Genomic DNA, 15892 nt, shown 5'->3' on the forward strand with positions numbered 1-15892 from the left:
TTCTAATTGATGAAAATGATCTTGTTTATGCATGAGCTATAACCCCCCCCCCGCACACGCACGCACGCACGCACGAAGAGCAAGGCGCTCCTTCCTTCCTTCCTTCCTTCCTTCCTTCCTTCCTTCCTTCCTTCCTTCCTTCCTTCCTTCCTTCCTTCCTTCCTTCCTTCCTTCCTTCCTTCCTTCCTTCCTTCCTTCCTTCCTTCCTTCCTTCCTTCCTTCCTTCCTTCCTTCCACGTGCTTGTGAGCGGCGTGGTCTCCATGACGACCAGAGCGCAAAAGTGCCCGGATCAGCTTTGCTCGGCCGACAACCCAAGCGCACGTCTCGTCTTGTTTTGTTGTCGGCTGCTTTTGCTTGCAAGCTCTTTAAGTTGCCAATCAAAATGTCGACCGGCGAGGACGACATAGAGAAGAAAGAGCAGAAGAAGAGGAAGGAAAAGGAGCAGGAGGAGCGCGAACCGGACGCGGTGGAGCGCAGGTGAGCGAGGGTCAGACGGACGGACGCACGGACGGACGGACGGACGGACGGATGGACGGAGCGCAACGAAGCCTGGAGGCGTGCCGATTCACGTCCAAACTCCATTTTGGTGCCTTTTCTTTTGAAACAACAATGCTGGCCGGCCAGAGTCCGGTGGGGAAGCCGTTCACCCACCACCGCCTGCATGGCTCGAAATGAACCGACGAATCAGATTCGTTTACCTGCCGTGACGTAGCTTCGGTGCGCATTCAAAATGGCCCCGAGTTCGTTTAAGTCAGCCAGCATTGAACTCAGTTCGAAAGACCCAGGAACACGTGGATGGAGTCATTCAAAGGGCAGCATTGTGGAAGCATTTATTTCCGAAAAGTGTTTGTTTGAAATGCGCATAGGGTTGCGTCGGTCTGGCTTGCCCGTCCGTCCGTCCGTCCGTCCGTCCAACGACTTTGACACCATATCTTTTTTTTTATCATGATCTGCATGACACTTCATTTTTGCGTGAATGCGTTTGTGTTAGCGATGGTGTGTTGCTGCGCGGGATCTTCAAAGTAGGCAAGAAGAGCCACGACGTTCTCCTGACTGCCACCCGACTCACCTGGACCCCCGTTCTGCCCGAGAGCCCCGCAGGTCAGCGGTCGGACTTGTTAGCAACGTCGGCCGTGCCTTGGATGTGCCAAAGCGGAGATTGGGGTGTCTCTTCAATGTCGCTCAGACATTCAAAATGCAGCGGGCGGGGCGGGGCGGGGCTGCTTTGCTACCAATTGGTGCCGACCCGTTAGGCAGCATGCCGTGGAAAACGTTACTAACTGGTGGTGTTGTTGTTTTGCATTCATGTTGGTGTTTGTGTGGGTCTGAGTTCACACTCTCTTTTGCACAATTCCATCGAAGGGGAATGTCATTAAGTTTGTGTGTGTGTGTGTGTGTGTGTGTGTGTGTGTTGGCACAACTTGGCAGTAGTAGTGAGCAGTTGGTTAGGCCCGAGGGGGGTTATTAGATTCTCTCTGTGTGAGCAGATTAACACACACGCACGCACACACACACACACACACACACACACACAGTCGGCATGCTGTGTGTGTGCGTGCGCGCGCGTGTGCATATGTGCGTGTGTCGAAATGGATCAGCTGTTGTTTATGAGAAGTTCTTCCTGTCAATCTGCTCGAGGATGTGCGACATGTTGTTTACCTGCAGGGAGCTTCTCCATTTTTTTTGAGAGTGATGAGCCTAGTTAGCTTTTGCTAGCTTGCAGCGCCCCCAATGTGGCTGGATATGAGCTAATGGCACCATTTGGCAAAGTTGTCATTGAAGACTAACTACAGTTAGCGTTGAGCAAAGTTACCATTGTACCTGAGGCGTATAGTTCGACAAACAACAACATGATGGTTATTACTGACCGCGTAGTCACAATTATTCCTAATATTTTCAGGCTGCCTGCCCGAGCCTGTGTGTGTGTGTGTGTGTGTGTGTGTGTGTGTGCGCGCGCGCCTGCGCCTGTGGGTGTTGTCTCAGTGTGTCAGCGAGCCCAAGATGGGACCTCTTGCTCCATCTGGACACAGTGACATGCTAAAGGCGCGTGTGTGTGTGTGTGTGTGTCACTTGAGATCTCTTTGCTGTTGTTGCGCGTCTCTGTGTGATCATTTTAATTTCACACGACTGGACACCATATGACATGTTTGCCAATCGCTGCTGCTGCTGCTGCTGCAAAACATTTAGGCTCCTAACGGCTGCTGTTTGCTCTCGGTTAGCGAGTGATGTTTGCGCTACGCTTTGGCGCAGGTGAGGCGTGCCCGGCGCCGCCCGCCGCGCTGATGCTGCGCGACGTCCTGGCGGTGAAGGTGAAGCGGCGGCGGTCGGCCGGGCGGCGTTCCGGGGGCCCCGTGCTGGGCCTGGCTTTGTTCTTCTGCAAGCGACGGGGCCGCCGGCTGGAGGAGGACACGCTGCACCTCCACAACGCGTCCTCGGAGCACGCGCGCATCTGGTACGACGCCTTGAGGGAGCTTCTGGCAGGTAAGGAAGGCCCGATCTGGGGCGACGGACGGCTACTCCACCTTGCTCAAGTTGTGTTGTCTGTAGCGGCTACAATGTAGTAGCTACCGCGCCGTCCCACCTGGCCTGGGCTACAGCTAGCGAATTTACTCATCCCAGGCAGGATGTCAGCTGAGACAAAATGGCCACGCTTTGACCCGCTTTGGCAAACAAAGGCGAGTTTCCCTTGACTCAATCTTACCCATCTTGACTCGAGCGCACGTGTGAGCGAAACCCAAGTTGTTGACATGACGGCCCGCGACTCGGGATTGTTTACCATGGCGACGCTGCGTCGCCACGGCAACCGCCCGCCCGCTACCCCGCGTGCGGGAAACCCAATCTGGGTGTGTGTGTGTGTGTGTCTGCACCTTCACGTTTTTGTCCTCTTCATCGGCAGCCACTGCCGCAAAATGGCCGCCAAAGCCGAGTCTCCAAAATGGCCGCCGTGGTCCATCAAAAGCTGGCAAATGGGCCAAAGTGACGTTAGGTAGATGCGGAAAGTTGTCACGAGGCGTCGAGAAATGTCAGCATCAACTGGTCCACTTGGCTTCCTTTGTCTTTGTGTCCACTTGCAAGCCTCCGGTCCCGCCAGTGTGTGAGTGAAAGGTCATCAACAGGGTGGGAGAAGATGACATATGGGGAGAGACACACATATGTGTATGTGTGTGTGCATATTGATCGGCGCGATTCTAGCGGGATCCACAACGTGGTGGCCTCTAAATCTGCCTCATGATGGGCGACAACACACACACACACACACACAGCCAGTGTAACCTTTCCAAGGCTGAGCTGAGTGAAGGGGATGCAGAATGAGAAGGCTCATCCTTTGGAGGGAGTGACTTTGGCCTTTCTAGGTGTGTGCGGGCGGCCCAGGCGCTTGAAGGTGTTCATCAACCCCAGCAGCCACAAGAAGGAGGCCGTTCACGTCTACAGGGAGCACGTGGCGCCCCTCTTCAAGATGGCCGACGTCTGCACTGACATCACCGGTGGGTCTGCTCCTGCGTGCGTGCGTGCGTGCGTGCGTGCGTGCGTGCGTGCTCGTGCGTGCGGGTCCATAGGTCAGAGTTAATGGCAGTCTCTGGTTGCTAGGTAACCTGAGACAGGTGGTGGGGAGTCCATCTGTTGCCATCTGGTCTTCTCCATCATCTTTCCTTCACCTTGCAAGATCTTGTCCTTGTCGTGCTCTCCTCTCCCGTCTACGCCCATCTTGTCCTCTCCTCCTCTGTCCGTCCGTCCAGTCCCAGCATTCTTTCCTTGTCTTGTGCTCCTCCTCCCTTTCCTTCCAACAGATGGCATGGTATCTGTTGTCACATTTTTGAGGGAAACGCCACCATGCTCACTTTCAACATGTCTCCATCTGTCCCCCCGTGTGAGCGACTGACCTGCACATGTGTGTGTGTGTGTGTGTGTGTGTGTGTGCAGTGACAGAGAAGAGGGGACACGCCCTGTCAGTGATGAAGGAGCTCAATGTGGATGACTTTGATGGGTCAGTTGTATATTTCTTGACTTATGAAATTGAACATCTCAAGGTGGACTACCTATGATGTCATCACCTCACCTTCACACAGACCAAAGCAAGCTTTCAATTGGGAAGGTCCCTCCCTCCCTCCCTCCCTCCCTCCCTCCCTCCCTCCCTCCCTCCCTCCCATTTTGGGCCTCCCTCCCTCCCGCTCCCTCCCTCCCTACCTCCCTCCCTCCTGTAATGTGCTTATGGTGCCGAGAGAGGCTTAGCCCCGGCCGGCCTATGGGCTATCGGGCAGATTAGCGTGTCCGCGCTGTGCCTCGGCGGCCGAAACCCGCATTGACCAATTAGGGCCAGGCGACGTGATGCAGGAAATTATGAAACGGGAGCTTGGCTATCTTACGGTGGCACTAAGTATCATGCTAACCCTAAATGCGGGTGGGCCAAACAAGCCCTTGCACAACGTGGAAGGAGACACTCAATGTGGCATTTTCGGCCGGCCAAAGGCTTTTACTTTGGAGTGCTTTGTCAAAATGGAAAGCGCAATCCACAGCCAGAAGCGTGCGTGCGTGCGTGCGTGCGTGTGTGTGTTAGGCTGGTGTGCGTGGGCGGCGACGGCTTTGTGGCGGAGATCTGCCACGCCGTGGTTCTGCGAGCCCAACTGGACGCCGACTATCCCTGTGTTCCAGTCAGGGCGGCGCTTCCTCTGGGGATCATCCCGGCGGGTAAGAGCGGTCCCCCCCGATGTCAATGCCCTCCTGCTGGTACTCATGATTTTGTTGTTGTTGTTGTTGTTGTTGTTGTTGTGTGTTCAGGCTCTACGGACGTGATTTCCTGTTCTGTTCACGGAGTGAGAGATCCAGTCACGGCTGCCATGCACATCATCCTCGGTACCCTCCGCTCCCACTTGTCGTTGTCTTACTCCGATTGGTTCTGCCTGCTATGGCAATGAAGGCATTGGCCTGGGCTCATTTCCAAACGACTCAAGTCGAACCCGTGCTGTGATTTGTTGCTCTCAGGCCACGTGCAGCGGGCGGACATGTGCAGCTTGCGCTCGGCGGGGCAGCCGCCGCGCTTCGCCTTCGCCGCCATGTTCGGCTTCGGGGCGCGCAGCCTGGCTCGGGCCGAAAAGAAGCGCTGGATGGCGCCGGCGCGCCGCCGCCACTACGCGCTGCTCAAGACCCTGGCCCGCTTGAGGTCCACGCAGGTCCACACAGAGCGCCCCCTACGGCTGCGTTGAAGCGTGACGTCTTTATCTGTCTGTCTGTCTGTCTGTCCCGAATGCAGAGCGGAGGACTGTCAGCTGTCTTTTCTCACCAGCCGCGCAAACAACCAGTGAGGCGAGGCGTGCATCTCACTGGCACGCACGCACGCACACACACAAGCTCACTGCGTGTAAAATGTTGCATGTCTTTGCCAGGGACCCCAATGATCATGATGATGGCGACTCAGGTGATCAATCACATGATGAATGATGCTCTGTCTCAGTCCAAATGTCCGAGCAATTCTTTGGCGCAGAGGGGGCGGAGTCTTGGAGCAGCGCCGAGGGCCCCTTCCTGAGCATCGGCGTGATGGCCATCCCCTGCCTGAGTCCTCACGCGCCCCGAGGGCTGGCCCCCAACACCAAGTAGGAATGGCACGCACGGTGGCGGGGGTCACCGCTTAAAATGGCCCCCAAAGGAAGACGCTTTGGTTTCTACCAGCCGTCTTGACTTTTGCGCTTTTGTCTTCGCTCCGGTCCGTCTCCTGCCCTGCCCTGCCCTGCCCTGCCCTGCCCTGCCCTGCCCTGCCCTGGTGCCAGACTGGCAAACGGCAGCGCGGCCTTGATCGCGGTGAGAGCCACGTCCAGGTCGGACTTTGTCAAACACCTCAAGAGCTACGGCGCCCCCGGTGGCCAGGTGAGCCAAACTGGACGACCCGCTTGCGCCGCTTCTTTCTGGCTAACGAGGCCGTCGGGAACGGATTAGCCCGCCCGCACGCGCACACTAACCCACTTTGCAAATAGACACTCTAATTATACCGCTCGGCCACACCGTTGACTCGCTGACCCGCTTCCTGGCCAACGTAAGCAAGCGCGACCGGACCGACCGGTGGGGGAAAAAGAATCGTCCTAATTCCACTTTGGGCTTCTTTTCAACCCCAGCCGCACTCATCATCATCATCATGTCACAAAAAAAAAAACCTCAAATGTCAAAGACGCGTCTCGGCAGCGGTTCCCCCGGTACGCCAGTTGATGCTTTGATTTGCGGATGATGCATGCTCAGTACCTCTGTGGGCCACTGGCGGTAACAGAAGTCGGATTTTTGGAGCGAATGACTCTCCACAGTCCCATAGAAGTTGCAAAAATGCACTCAGGTTATTAACGCAGGTTACCATTGGAAAAAGCTGACACCATGCACGTTCAAATAGACGGTAAGCTTGTGAGTATGAGGTGTGGGACGTCTGGAATCTGCTCAAAAACGAGACTCGATTAGATTTGTGAAAAGACTTCGCTTGGACTCAAATGGCTTTTGAATGGCATCCAATTGGCCTGCCGTGTTCAACCGCAGCTTGCACGTCGTGCCTTGTAGCTGCTGCCCCCTGGTGACGCTTCAATTAATTACAGGCAAAAAGTCAACAGGAAGTCGCTGCATATGAATGAGACTGTGCGCTCGCTCACTCACTCGCTCACTCACTCACTCACTCACTCACTCACTCACTCACTCACTCACTCACTCACTCACTCACTCACTCACTCACTCACTCACTGATTGACTGACTTAAAGCGGGTTCAGATCGCGTGGCCCTTTTGTTTGCAAATAAGTCACGACTCGGACAATGTCGTCATCATCGCTGCGCAACTTGCTGCTGGAGCTGCTTTCGCATGAGCGTCTGTCTTTCTGTGCTCGTCTGCGAGCTCGACCCAAGTGCTCCACGCACGCACGCACGCACGCACGTTCAGCCGCGACTTTGGTGTGCGCGTACAGTTGGACTTCTCCTTCGTGGAGACGCACGCCGTGACAGCGGTGAGGCTCCGCCCCCGTGGCTCGACCGCTTGCACGGAGGACGAAAGCGACGACGGCGCCAGGGTCAGGTCCACGGCCAGAACCAGGGCCACGTCCGTCGTCCAGTCGGACGCCGCCCTCAGCTTCCCTTGGAACATTGACGGAGAGCTGCTGGAGTTCCCCAACGAAGTGGTCATCAGGTAAGAAAACAACTTGCATCTTCTTTTCGTATTGAGTGCCATCGAGTGGCGAAAGCAATGGCGGCCGGAAATTCAAAGCAGGTGATCGCTTAGCTTGCACACCTTTGCGAGTGGCTCTGTTTCACCCCGTCGGGGATCCGTAGCCGAAACACACGCCAGCGTCCCCTATCTCGATCTTGAAAAAGTACGGACAGTTTTTGGGGCTCATCACACTCCTAGTGATAGTGTTGTTGACGTGACAATCAACGTTTGCAAATTGCTGTTGTCAGGGCAATTTCCAGTCTTAGTGTGATCAACCGTGAGAACCTGAATGCATCACAGGCAGGCCCTGCCTGACTAAAAAACCTCAAAGCAAATGGCAGGTGCGTCTGTGTCGCTCGCATTCAGGCTCCACGGGCGACTCATCGGCTTGTACGGCGAGGACGTGGATGAGGCCGAGTCAGCGGCGCCCTGCGGCTGCATCTGAGCCAAGACCTGTCGTTTGGCCCCGTTTCCACGGCAACACAACGCGCCCAAGTACTTCCCTGTGTCACCACCTTTTTGGATTGGACTAGCGCTTTCCAAGAAACTCCCTGAATCCCTTAGATTTTCTACTTTGTTTGGAAAATTGCCATTTTGTACTGGAAAGTGGACACGTCGGCCGTCACGTTTGAGATTCAGCATCAGCCAATGGAGAGAGTTGTTGTGTGTATTAAATAGAAAATACATCAGTAGAAACACAAGCAAGACTTTACAGGGGCACAACAAGTTGGCACGGCCGGCCAGTGTTGCTCAACGGGAGGTCCTCGACTCGACTCGACAAGCAGGGAGGCTCACTTGAGGTGGAAGTCATAGGACGGATGATGCCAAAGCTTTCCCGGGAAAGCCTTGCCATGGCTCCGTCTGGCTTTCCTCCCTCCCTCCCTCCCTCCCTCGTCTTCCAAAAGTGGCCCGGCCGTTGGTCCTTAGGACTGGCTCTCCCGGTTGCTGCGTTTGGGGACGTAGTCCCAGCTGTCACGCTTCAACTCCTCCTCCTTCTGCGAGCGGCGCTTGAAGAAACCGGCCTGCGCCCAGCGTGCGCGCTCAGGATTAGGAGAGGAGAAAACACATTGGCCGCCGCGTTGATGCTTTGGTTTGGAGAGCGAGCGCACCTTCCACAAGCACCAAATGAGCGCCGCCAGGATCGTCAGACCCACCAGCAAACTGAGCACGATGATCAACACCTTGATTGGCACCGAAGGTTTTTGGCTGTAGTGCCCTTCCAGCAGCACCTGCGCACAGCGTGAGGTCACGCGGGCGGGCGGGCCGGCGGCATGGCTGCGAGTGGCCTACCTGCGCCACGGCCGGCTCCCGCTCTAGCACGGTGTGTCGGTCATTCCTAGGCCATGATATCAGCGCCCTGCTCTCCAGCCTGACCACGCCCTGCCGACCCTAAACCAAGCAGCGATGAACGGCGTGCCCGCGGCGTGCCCACGCCGTTGCGACTCACTCACGGGCGCTTGCAGCAAGACGTCGGGGTTGAGTTGCGCTCGCAGCCCAACGGTGGCATCTTGACCGGCCTCCACGGGGCCCAGGCGACACAGCAGATGCTCGCACAGTGGGTCGCCGCGCCCGCAGAACTAGGACCAGGCAGGCGCACGTCTCGTCAGCAGCAGCAGCAGCAGCGCTAGCGGCTAATGTTGAAGACGCGGGGGGAATGCGGCGGCCGCCGCCACGTGTGCACTCACCATGTTGCGCGTGGAGGTGGACGAGAAGAAGAAGATGATTTGTTTGATAAAGGAGGCCCGTGGGACGTCGCAGTCGTCAATGACGGGCACGGTGGCTTGGCTGAGCGAGCAGGCGCCTTGCGATGACTGCAAACAGCGGCGGCGCATGACAACTGAGGCTCGGTGTGACGCGGCGACGCCGGCTCGCTAACTTTGCCCACTACCTGCCAGTCCACCACCTGCAGCAAGCGGTGCGGGTACGGCGTCAACAGCTTTGGCAGCGTAATCTCCAGCAAAGTGTCCACTGCCTTGCTGGGACCTGAATTCACCACCTGCGCACGCACGCACGCACGCACGCACGCAGGCACGCACAGCTCGATTGCTGAAGCCGGCCAACGAGCGAACGAGGCTGAATGACCGATGACCTTGTAAGTGTAGTTGAAGGTCTGCGAGTAGCATTGGACAGGTTTGGCGTCTTCGTCGCCAAACACAAACGACGTGGGAGTCACAAAACTAGGCAACGGAAAGGAACATTCGTCTGTTTGTCGGCTGTTTGAAGCGGCATCGCGACCAGTGAACCGACCGACGACCGCTCACCCGTGGACGTTGACGTCGATGCCGTACTTGAGAGGAAGTAGCAAGGAGACGCTGTTGTCGTGGAGATACTCGGAGCTTTCCAGGTTCTGGCTGAGGACGCGCCGCCACGTGTGAGCCTCTTTGACTCGCGCTCGGTTCCGCCGAGAAAGACGGCTTTCCCTCACCTGCTGGCGTTGGCCAGGACGAGCAGGTTGCCAGGCGCGGCGCGGCGGTCCACGTCCAACAGGAAGCTGACGTTGACCTGGTGAAAGACGCGGCCGTGGCATTTAGTGATGAATGAAATGATGGCGCAACGGAGCCAGATGGAAGCTTGCCTGGGAGCCAGACGGCAAGATGTGGCCGGAGAAGCCGCAGCTGACTTGGGTGCCGTTGGCTTCTTCCGTCACATCGCAGCTCACCGTCTTGTCCTCCTGCGAGCGAGGGAGGGTAACGGTCAAGTCCGGGCGGTGCCGCCACGGAGGACTCACTCGGTCGGTCAGTCGGGCTGGCTGGCGCCCTCTCACGTTGTCCACCACTCTGACGTAGTGAAGGTCGCGGTGGAAACGCAGCGTCAGACGCGGCAGGAAGGCGTCGTCTCCGGCCACCGCCAGGCTGGTGTTGAGCATCACGCTTTGCCCGGCGCCCAACGCAAAGTAGCTCCCGCCGCCGCCGCTCCTGCGCACATCCCAGTCCGGGAGGTTTTCATCGGGTTCCGCGGCAACAGCGATACGGCGCGTCCGTTCCTTACGGCGGCAGGACCAGCGTGGCGCCCAGTCGCACGTCCGTGGAGCAGTTGGCCAGGAAACAGCGGCGAGCGAACAGCGTCTGATACCACAAAGGCGTCAGACGCTGGGATGGTGGCCGTATTAGCGCTAGCTCCCCTTACCTGATTGCCGACGATATTGCGGCTGCCCGTCACCTTCTGCAGGACGGGCCTGAGCGCCGCAAAGCCTTTGGCGGCGTGTTTGGGAGGCTCGCCGTCCGGGAGGCTGTAGGAAACTTGGAATCGGACCGGCGTGAAAATGTCGCGGGTGTCCTTCTGCGAGCGTAGACAAACGTGCGCCCACGTCAGCAAATTGCAAGCGCGTGCTTACTCCAGTTGTAAGAAACATTCACGTCTGTCATGCTAACAGCTAGCAGCATGATCATCAGTTAGCGGAGCAGCCATTACCCTCCGCTGCGCAACGTGATCGGTGCAGCTCAGCTGGCCGAGGCGCACCCTCACGTGAGCCCTCGTGCTATTGGACGAGCCGTTGCCGTGGAAATAGAAACGGTGCGGGAAGGATGGAAGGTGGAGGAGGTCGGAAGTCAGGTTGTAGTGAAGATCTGTTGACAAAAGCTTCGCTTAGTGCAAGAAAACAAAAAGGCTTGTTAAGCAAAAGCCGTGAGGCTACGTATCGTGCTAATAGTCGTTGTTGAATGCTTACCATGAATGAAGGGTGCAACGGTTAGCCTATTTATGCGACGCTCATTTAATGCGAACTAAGCTCAAGCAGTATTTGCTAACGGCTAAGCCAACGCTAACCAACCGATGGCTCCTTTGTAGCGTCTGGAGGTGACTCGGAAGCAGACGGTGACGTTGATGGCGGTCGCCCGCTGTTGAATGTTCTCGGGCAGGACGAGGGAGGCCGTCACCCGCAGGACGGGACGAGACCTGCGCCGCGGACAATCCCGCAGTAAAGGGCACTTTCCGTTTCCCCTTGGCTAACTAAGTCTCCTTTCTTGTTTACCTGAGAACGACGGCGGCGTCCGAGAGGAATGCACCGACGGCCACGTCTGCGGAGACACACGTAATACGTCATACACGCCACGCCGTACGACAGTCCGGAAACGCAGTATTACCTTGGTACCCGTTGTCGTCGACATCCACGCCGGAGCTCAGCGATTGGCCGAACATGCGCAGGTCACGACCCAGCGCCGCCCCGCTGATTCTCTGTCAGTACGACGACATCATTGTTTGCGTTGGCGCCTCGTCTGTGCATATGCACGTGCGTACAACTTGGGCACCTGTGACGGTTTTGGCGAGATGCCCCGATTCCCACTGTTGTAGATGTACACGGCCCCTTTGAGGTCGTCCTCCTGGGGGGCACCGACCGCCACTTCTACACACGGGAAAGGTAGCAAAGCGTCGGTCGGAGCCACTGGCAGCACGGCGGCCACATAAGGGCGAGCCCTTTGAGTTCAAGATGGTTACCGGGGTAACCGTCATCGTCCAGGTCTCCCAAGTCCGCGATGGCCTCGCCGAATCGGGCGGCGTGGGCATTGCCCCCGCTCAGCTGAAACTCCGCCTCCACTAGCTTGGCCTGAGTTAGCACCATGTCAGCACACCGTGCGTGGAGTGACAAGATGGCGGACGGGCCAACTCACCTGGCCCTGGTTGAGGAAGACGTGAACGCGCCCCTCCTCCCTGCTAGCGCCCGTTGCCATGGGAGCGCCCACCAAGAGATCTGATAGGTCGTCGCCGTTCAGGTCCACCGCACGCAGGCTAGCGCCAAAATAGGAGCCCAGCTATACACGCACGCAAGAACAGCATTAGCATCGCTTGTAAATGGCACCTAGCTTTTTTTCCCATCTAGTAACATTAGCCCTGTTTGGTTAGCTGTAGCAGCGTGGTGTGATTCTCCCCTGTTACGCTGACAGCCCACGTGTATAAAGAGAGATGTCATCTATTCTATCTTTTGGCTAGCTAGCTAGCTAGCTCGCTTCTTTGAAATGAAGCAGTGGTCGCTCACCTCTGTTCCTGACACGTCAGCTAGCACGCGTAGCATGTGGCCGTCCATTGAGAAGACAAACACCTGGGAGAGAAACAAGATACATACGTAGGTATATACAGACGGATTGTAAAGAACATTTGCATTACCTTTCCCCTCTGGTTGTACTGTGGGGCACCTCCCACCACCTCCAAGCTCACAGCATCCAGGAAGTGGCCTGCGTCCACTGAGTAGCCTGAAACATTTCATCAGGTTGAATCAAGAATTACAAAAAAACTCCCAAATATCCATCGGTGATTCGAAGCGCTTCTCTTCTCAAAGGCAAGGCGTGCGTGTCCATCCCAGCGCAGCATACGTACATTAAGCGCTCGCTCTCTCGCTCGCTCGCTCACTCGCTCTCTCACCCAAGTAGCTCCCGAAGCCCACCGCGTCGTCGTCGTCCAGGTAGACGGACACGCCGCCGCCGGAAGTGTTGTACACAAGCACGGAACCCGTCCAGTACGACGTCCCCGGAGCGCCCATGATGATCAGGTCCTGCCGCCGCCGCCGCCGCCGCATGGGAGCAGATCAGATGAAAAATGCAAACATCTTGCAGCGCCATCAGATGACAAATGCAAACATCTTGCAGCGCTTTTCTTTTGTTGCGCTCACCTGAAAGAGCCGGTTAGACATCCCGGCCTGACAGGAGCCGTACTCGTAACCAAACTTCCTCTGGTGGTCTGCGAGGCGCACGCACGCACGTCAAGCGGCGAGCAAAGCCAAGCGTCGGCAAGAGCACTTTTGCTGGAGCGTCTCTTCATACCTCTGTAGCAGGGGATGATGGCCTGCGCGTGGGACAGCTTGTCATCGTAGCGATAGCAAACCCCGTGCGGAAGTTTGTTGTTCTGCCCGTCCACGCTGGAGTAGAAGACGTTCTTCCAGCGGTGGGCGCACGCCTGCGCCCCAAAAACAAATTGTCAGCCCATGTTCCTTGATTGGGGAAACGTTTGAAGATGGCAATTGCCGTCTTTAGCGCTCCAGCAGAGACGTATGTTTCTTTGGTATTTCTTGGCTGATGCCTAGAAAGGTCCGGAAGGCGGGCTTCCTCGGGTACCCACCAGGACGTGTCCTCCCGCTCGCGACAGGCTGACGCCCAACCACTGGTGGTCGCTCTCGGGCCGGCACGTCTTCCCGCAGTGCGACACGTCTGCGCGCAAAAGCCGGTTAGCCTCCGCAGGCGTGACGCATGCTTGAAACCCAAAACTCACTTACCGGCGGGCATGGGCTGGCACTTTTGCTCATCTGTCGCGATGAGGCAACGATAGACGCCGCCTGGAGACGCCGAGCCGGACGAAGACGAGTTGTCCACCGGAGCTCCCGCCACCAACCTAGCACGTGGGCGCGCACGGAGGGTGTGCGTTAGCGTGCAAATTAGCCCCCACTGCAAGGAGACTCCTGCTCACCAGCTGCGCTTGCCGTGCCGGTGGAGCAGCACGGAGTAGCCGAACATGGAAGCGGGAGCGCCGGAGAAGAGCGTCGCCTGATCCACATCCAAGGTGTAGCCGCAGATGGGGAGCGGCACCAGGACCAGGGCCGCCGCTAGAACCAGGCCGGTGGCAACGGCGTGCCTTATCATCTGGCTGCAGGACGTGACAAACCACAGCCCGGTTGATTTCCCATTTGGAGGCCTCCCAAACAGCGTTGGCGACACGCCAGCCAAGCAAGTGGAGATGACAGTCAAAGGCCAGCTGAGAGAAGCCCACCTGCCCAAGCTAACGTGAGCGCAAACCCAAGCCAAAGCCACGACACCCTGCTGCTAAGCATTCAAATGACTTGCGTCTTTGGAAGGAATTCCCAAAACATGGTTGCAAACAAGTAGCTACAACCATGGATTGGAGGGCTCCACCCCGCTTCTCACATCGCGTCGCCGTACCACAAATGTGACCCAAAAACAGCCTTCTGAAGGCCAAAGAAACGGAAGTCCACGATGACTTGCCAAACGTCAACATTTTTCCTTCACAAAAGTTTACTTTGTTATTTAAGCTTCGCCGTGAGCAGATATGGCTGTTGTGTGTCACATGGGGGGGGGAACGGGGGGGAACGGGACACAATTTAATGGGACGGCCAATTGGATTTTACTGAAACAAAAATGGCCAATATTGACACAAGCTGGACATGAGCACGTCTTGGGGTCATCTAGCATGGGGCAGGGGAGCTTGGAGAATGTGCTCCAATTGAAATCAATCAATACAAATGAAAGGAAAAAGTCCCAAGCCATTCCGAGGTGTCACATGTTTCCCTTGCGGAGCTAAAAATAGATCTTTTTCTTGTCATATCCAAAACTCGAGTCCAACTCAATTGGGATCATCTCGACATGCGCGCGCGCGCGCCTGCGCGTCATCTTACCGCTACTTGTCGTGACGTACGTGAGCCGGTTCCCTTTGCTTCCTCTCGCTTTTGGACACCAAAAAAGTTCTGCCGGTCCCGACGAGCCAGATACTCCACGCGTGTGTGTGTGTGTGTGTGTGTGTCGAAGTGAAATGCGCGCGGAGGCTCGACTCGATCCCACCCTTCGGCTGCGCGTCCGCGCGCCCAACTGCAAACGCGATGCGCGCGGGTGTTTCCTCTTCCGCAGCCGAGCGTGTCGATGTAATCTGATTACATGGCAGACAACACTCATGACATTACATTGGGGCTGAATGAATGGAATAGCCCAATATTGAGTGGACTCTCCAAAACTTAAGAAATCCAATCTGAAAATCAATCACTCCAGAAACACGTGACGTTCTACCCAGTCGAGTAGATGCCCAAAGCCTCCGTCCGTCTAGTAATTTAGAGTGAAATGGAACAACGAAGAGGAGCTCTCCCAAGTCTTGTGAAACTATTCATTGTTCCCCATTAAAAAAGAAAAAAAGAGTTCAGCTCTCCATCTTTGAAAGAAACTCAAGGTCAGGAGAAGTGACATCCGGTCCCGCTTCGGTTCCGGTTGCCAGTGTGAATGAGATGAGTGCAGACGGAGGAAAGGAAGTTGCGAGATTGTAAACAAAAACGTGCAGCTTGCGCACTTCAAGGTAAACAACGTGTCGAGTGCGCGCCAGACGGGAAGCCAGACACAAAAGCGTCTCTGGCCAAATGTGTGTGTGTGTGTGTGTGTTGTCAAAAGAGTTTTCTCGACCAGTGCCAGACGGGAAGGCCAGAAAGCGAGCGAGCGGCGCATGGGAGGAGCTCACTTCCTGTTGACTTCCTGTTTACCGGCGCCAATCCCGCGGGGGAGCGTTTCTGTCAACGACGGGGCGTCCGAGCTAAAGCGCTTAGCGCCAAGCTAACGTTTGTCTCCTGGCCGTCGTGCCGACGCTGGCGCGTTTGGCGCCCGGCCCGAGGCACGTTTCTGTCTGGGATTGGCCCGACACAAGGCAAGCCCTGCAGTTGGGCTGACGGCAAAGGAATATTCTGGGCCGTCAAACACGGCTCGAGTTCGTACGGCCGCAAAACTCGTAAGCCTGTTTGCTGCAGCAGACACCGGAACACAAATCCACTGAGCTGGCCTTTCTGCGCCAATTCCAACGGCTAGCGAGCTCCAAGGCCCCGCCCCGCCCGGCGTCGCTAGCAGATCCACTGGGGCCGCGCTTTTCAATGATGCCTGCTATATGATAGGCCGGCGCTAGTTCTTTGAGAAAAGCATTAGTATTGGCAATACTTTGAGACTTTTGTGTGCTTTGTCCAATTGCAATTGCAGTTGCCGTAGCACAACAGGCGCAGCCCCGCCCGCCGAGCACATCCAGTACCTGCGCCAGC

The 15892-nt window shown here is 56.6% G+C and overlaps 2 protein-coding genes across 4 annotated transcripts; one reads left to right on the forward strand and one right to left on the reverse strand.

Moving 5' to 3' along the window:
• The first annotated feature begins 73 nt into the window (after positions 1–73).
• Positions 74–8200, forward strand: cerkl (ceramide kinase-like). The gene is made up of 14 exons (XM_061286885.1): positions 74–478; positions 993–1102; positions 2252–2482; positions 3355–3486; positions 3923–3986; positions 4557–4687; positions 4778–4852; positions 4982–5159; positions 5250–5297; positions 5383–5414; positions 5481–5589; positions 5764–5860; positions 6929–7146; positions 7534–8200. Exons 1-14 carry the CDS (start codon positions 384–386, stop codon positions 7610–7612), a joined length of 1599 nt encoding a protein of 532 aa, XP_061142869.1. The 5' UTR covers positions 74–383; the 3' UTR covers positions 7613–8200.
• Positions 7821–15226, reverse strand: itga4 (integrin alpha 4). Of its 3 annotated transcripts, none has more exons than XM_061286878.1 (29): positions 14524–15226; positions 13561–13737; positions 13370–13485; positions 13216–13304; positions 12921–13053; positions 12770–12837; positions 12523–12652; positions 12268–12353; positions 12140–12202; positions 11775–11915; positions 11602–11710; positions 11415–11509; positions 11250–11340; positions 11138–11183; positions 10937–11061; positions 10579–10733; positions 10294–10446; positions 10156–10232; positions 9932–10082; positions 9743–9838; positions 9593–9669; positions 9429–9518; positions 9257–9344; positions 9056–9163; positions 8853–8978; positions 8619–8744; positions 8458–8547; positions 8277–8396; positions 7821–8189 (listed from the first exon to the last, which is right to left on the reverse strand). In XM_061286878.1, the coding sequence occupies exons 1-29, from the start codon at positions 14775–14777 to the stop codon at positions 8091–8093; spliced, it is 3279 nt and encodes a 1092-aa protein (XP_061142862.1). In that variant the 5' UTR covers positions 14778–15226; the 3' UTR covers positions 7821–8090. The 3 variants fall into 3 exon arrangements, with proteins under 3 accessions (XP_061142862.1, XP_061142861.1, XP_061142863.1); XM_061286877.1 differs by having other exon boundaries at positions 8458–8556; positions 14524–15223; XM_061286879.1 differs by having other exon boundaries at positions 8458–8556; positions 14504–15222.
• Positions 15227–15892: the final 666 nt, after the last annotated feature.

This window comes from Syngnathus typhle, linkage group LG9 (assembly GCF_033458585.1).
Source record: "Syngnathus typhle isolate RoL2023-S1 ecotype Sweden linkage group LG9, RoL_Styp_1.0, whole genome shotgun sequence".
NCBI classification, from domain to species: domain Eukaryota; kingdom Metazoa; phylum Chordata; class Actinopteri; order Syngnathiformes; family Syngnathidae; genus Syngnathus; species Syngnathus typhle.

Bases quoted from the DNA above. Each gene is read 5' to 3' on its own strand.
- itga4 (XM_061286877.1), bottom strand. From the start codon at position 14,777: ATGAGTGTTGTCTGCCATGTAATCAGATTACATCGACACGCTCGGCTG. The intron at 11,062-11,137 runs GTAAACAAGAAA...TCCGCGGCGCAG, and splicing joins GACGCCGCCGTCGTTCTCAG to GTCTCGTCCCGTCCTGCGGG. The intron at 10,734-10,936 runs GTTGGTTAGCGT...TTTTGTCAACAG, and splicing joins ACGCTACAAAGGAGCCATCG to ATCTTCACTACAACCTGACT.
- cerkl (XM_061286885.1), top strand. From the start codon at position 384: ATGTCGACCGGCGAGGACGACATAGAGAAGAAAGAGCAGAAGAAGAGG. The intron at 5,298-5,382 runs GTGAGGCGAGGC...TGTCTTTGCCAG, and splicing joins ACCAGCCGCGCAAACAACCA to GGACCCCAATGATCATGATG. The intron at 7,147-7,533 runs GTAAGAAAACAA...GCTCGCATTCAG, and splicing joins CCCAACGAAGTGGTCATCAG to GCTCCACGGGCGACTCATCG.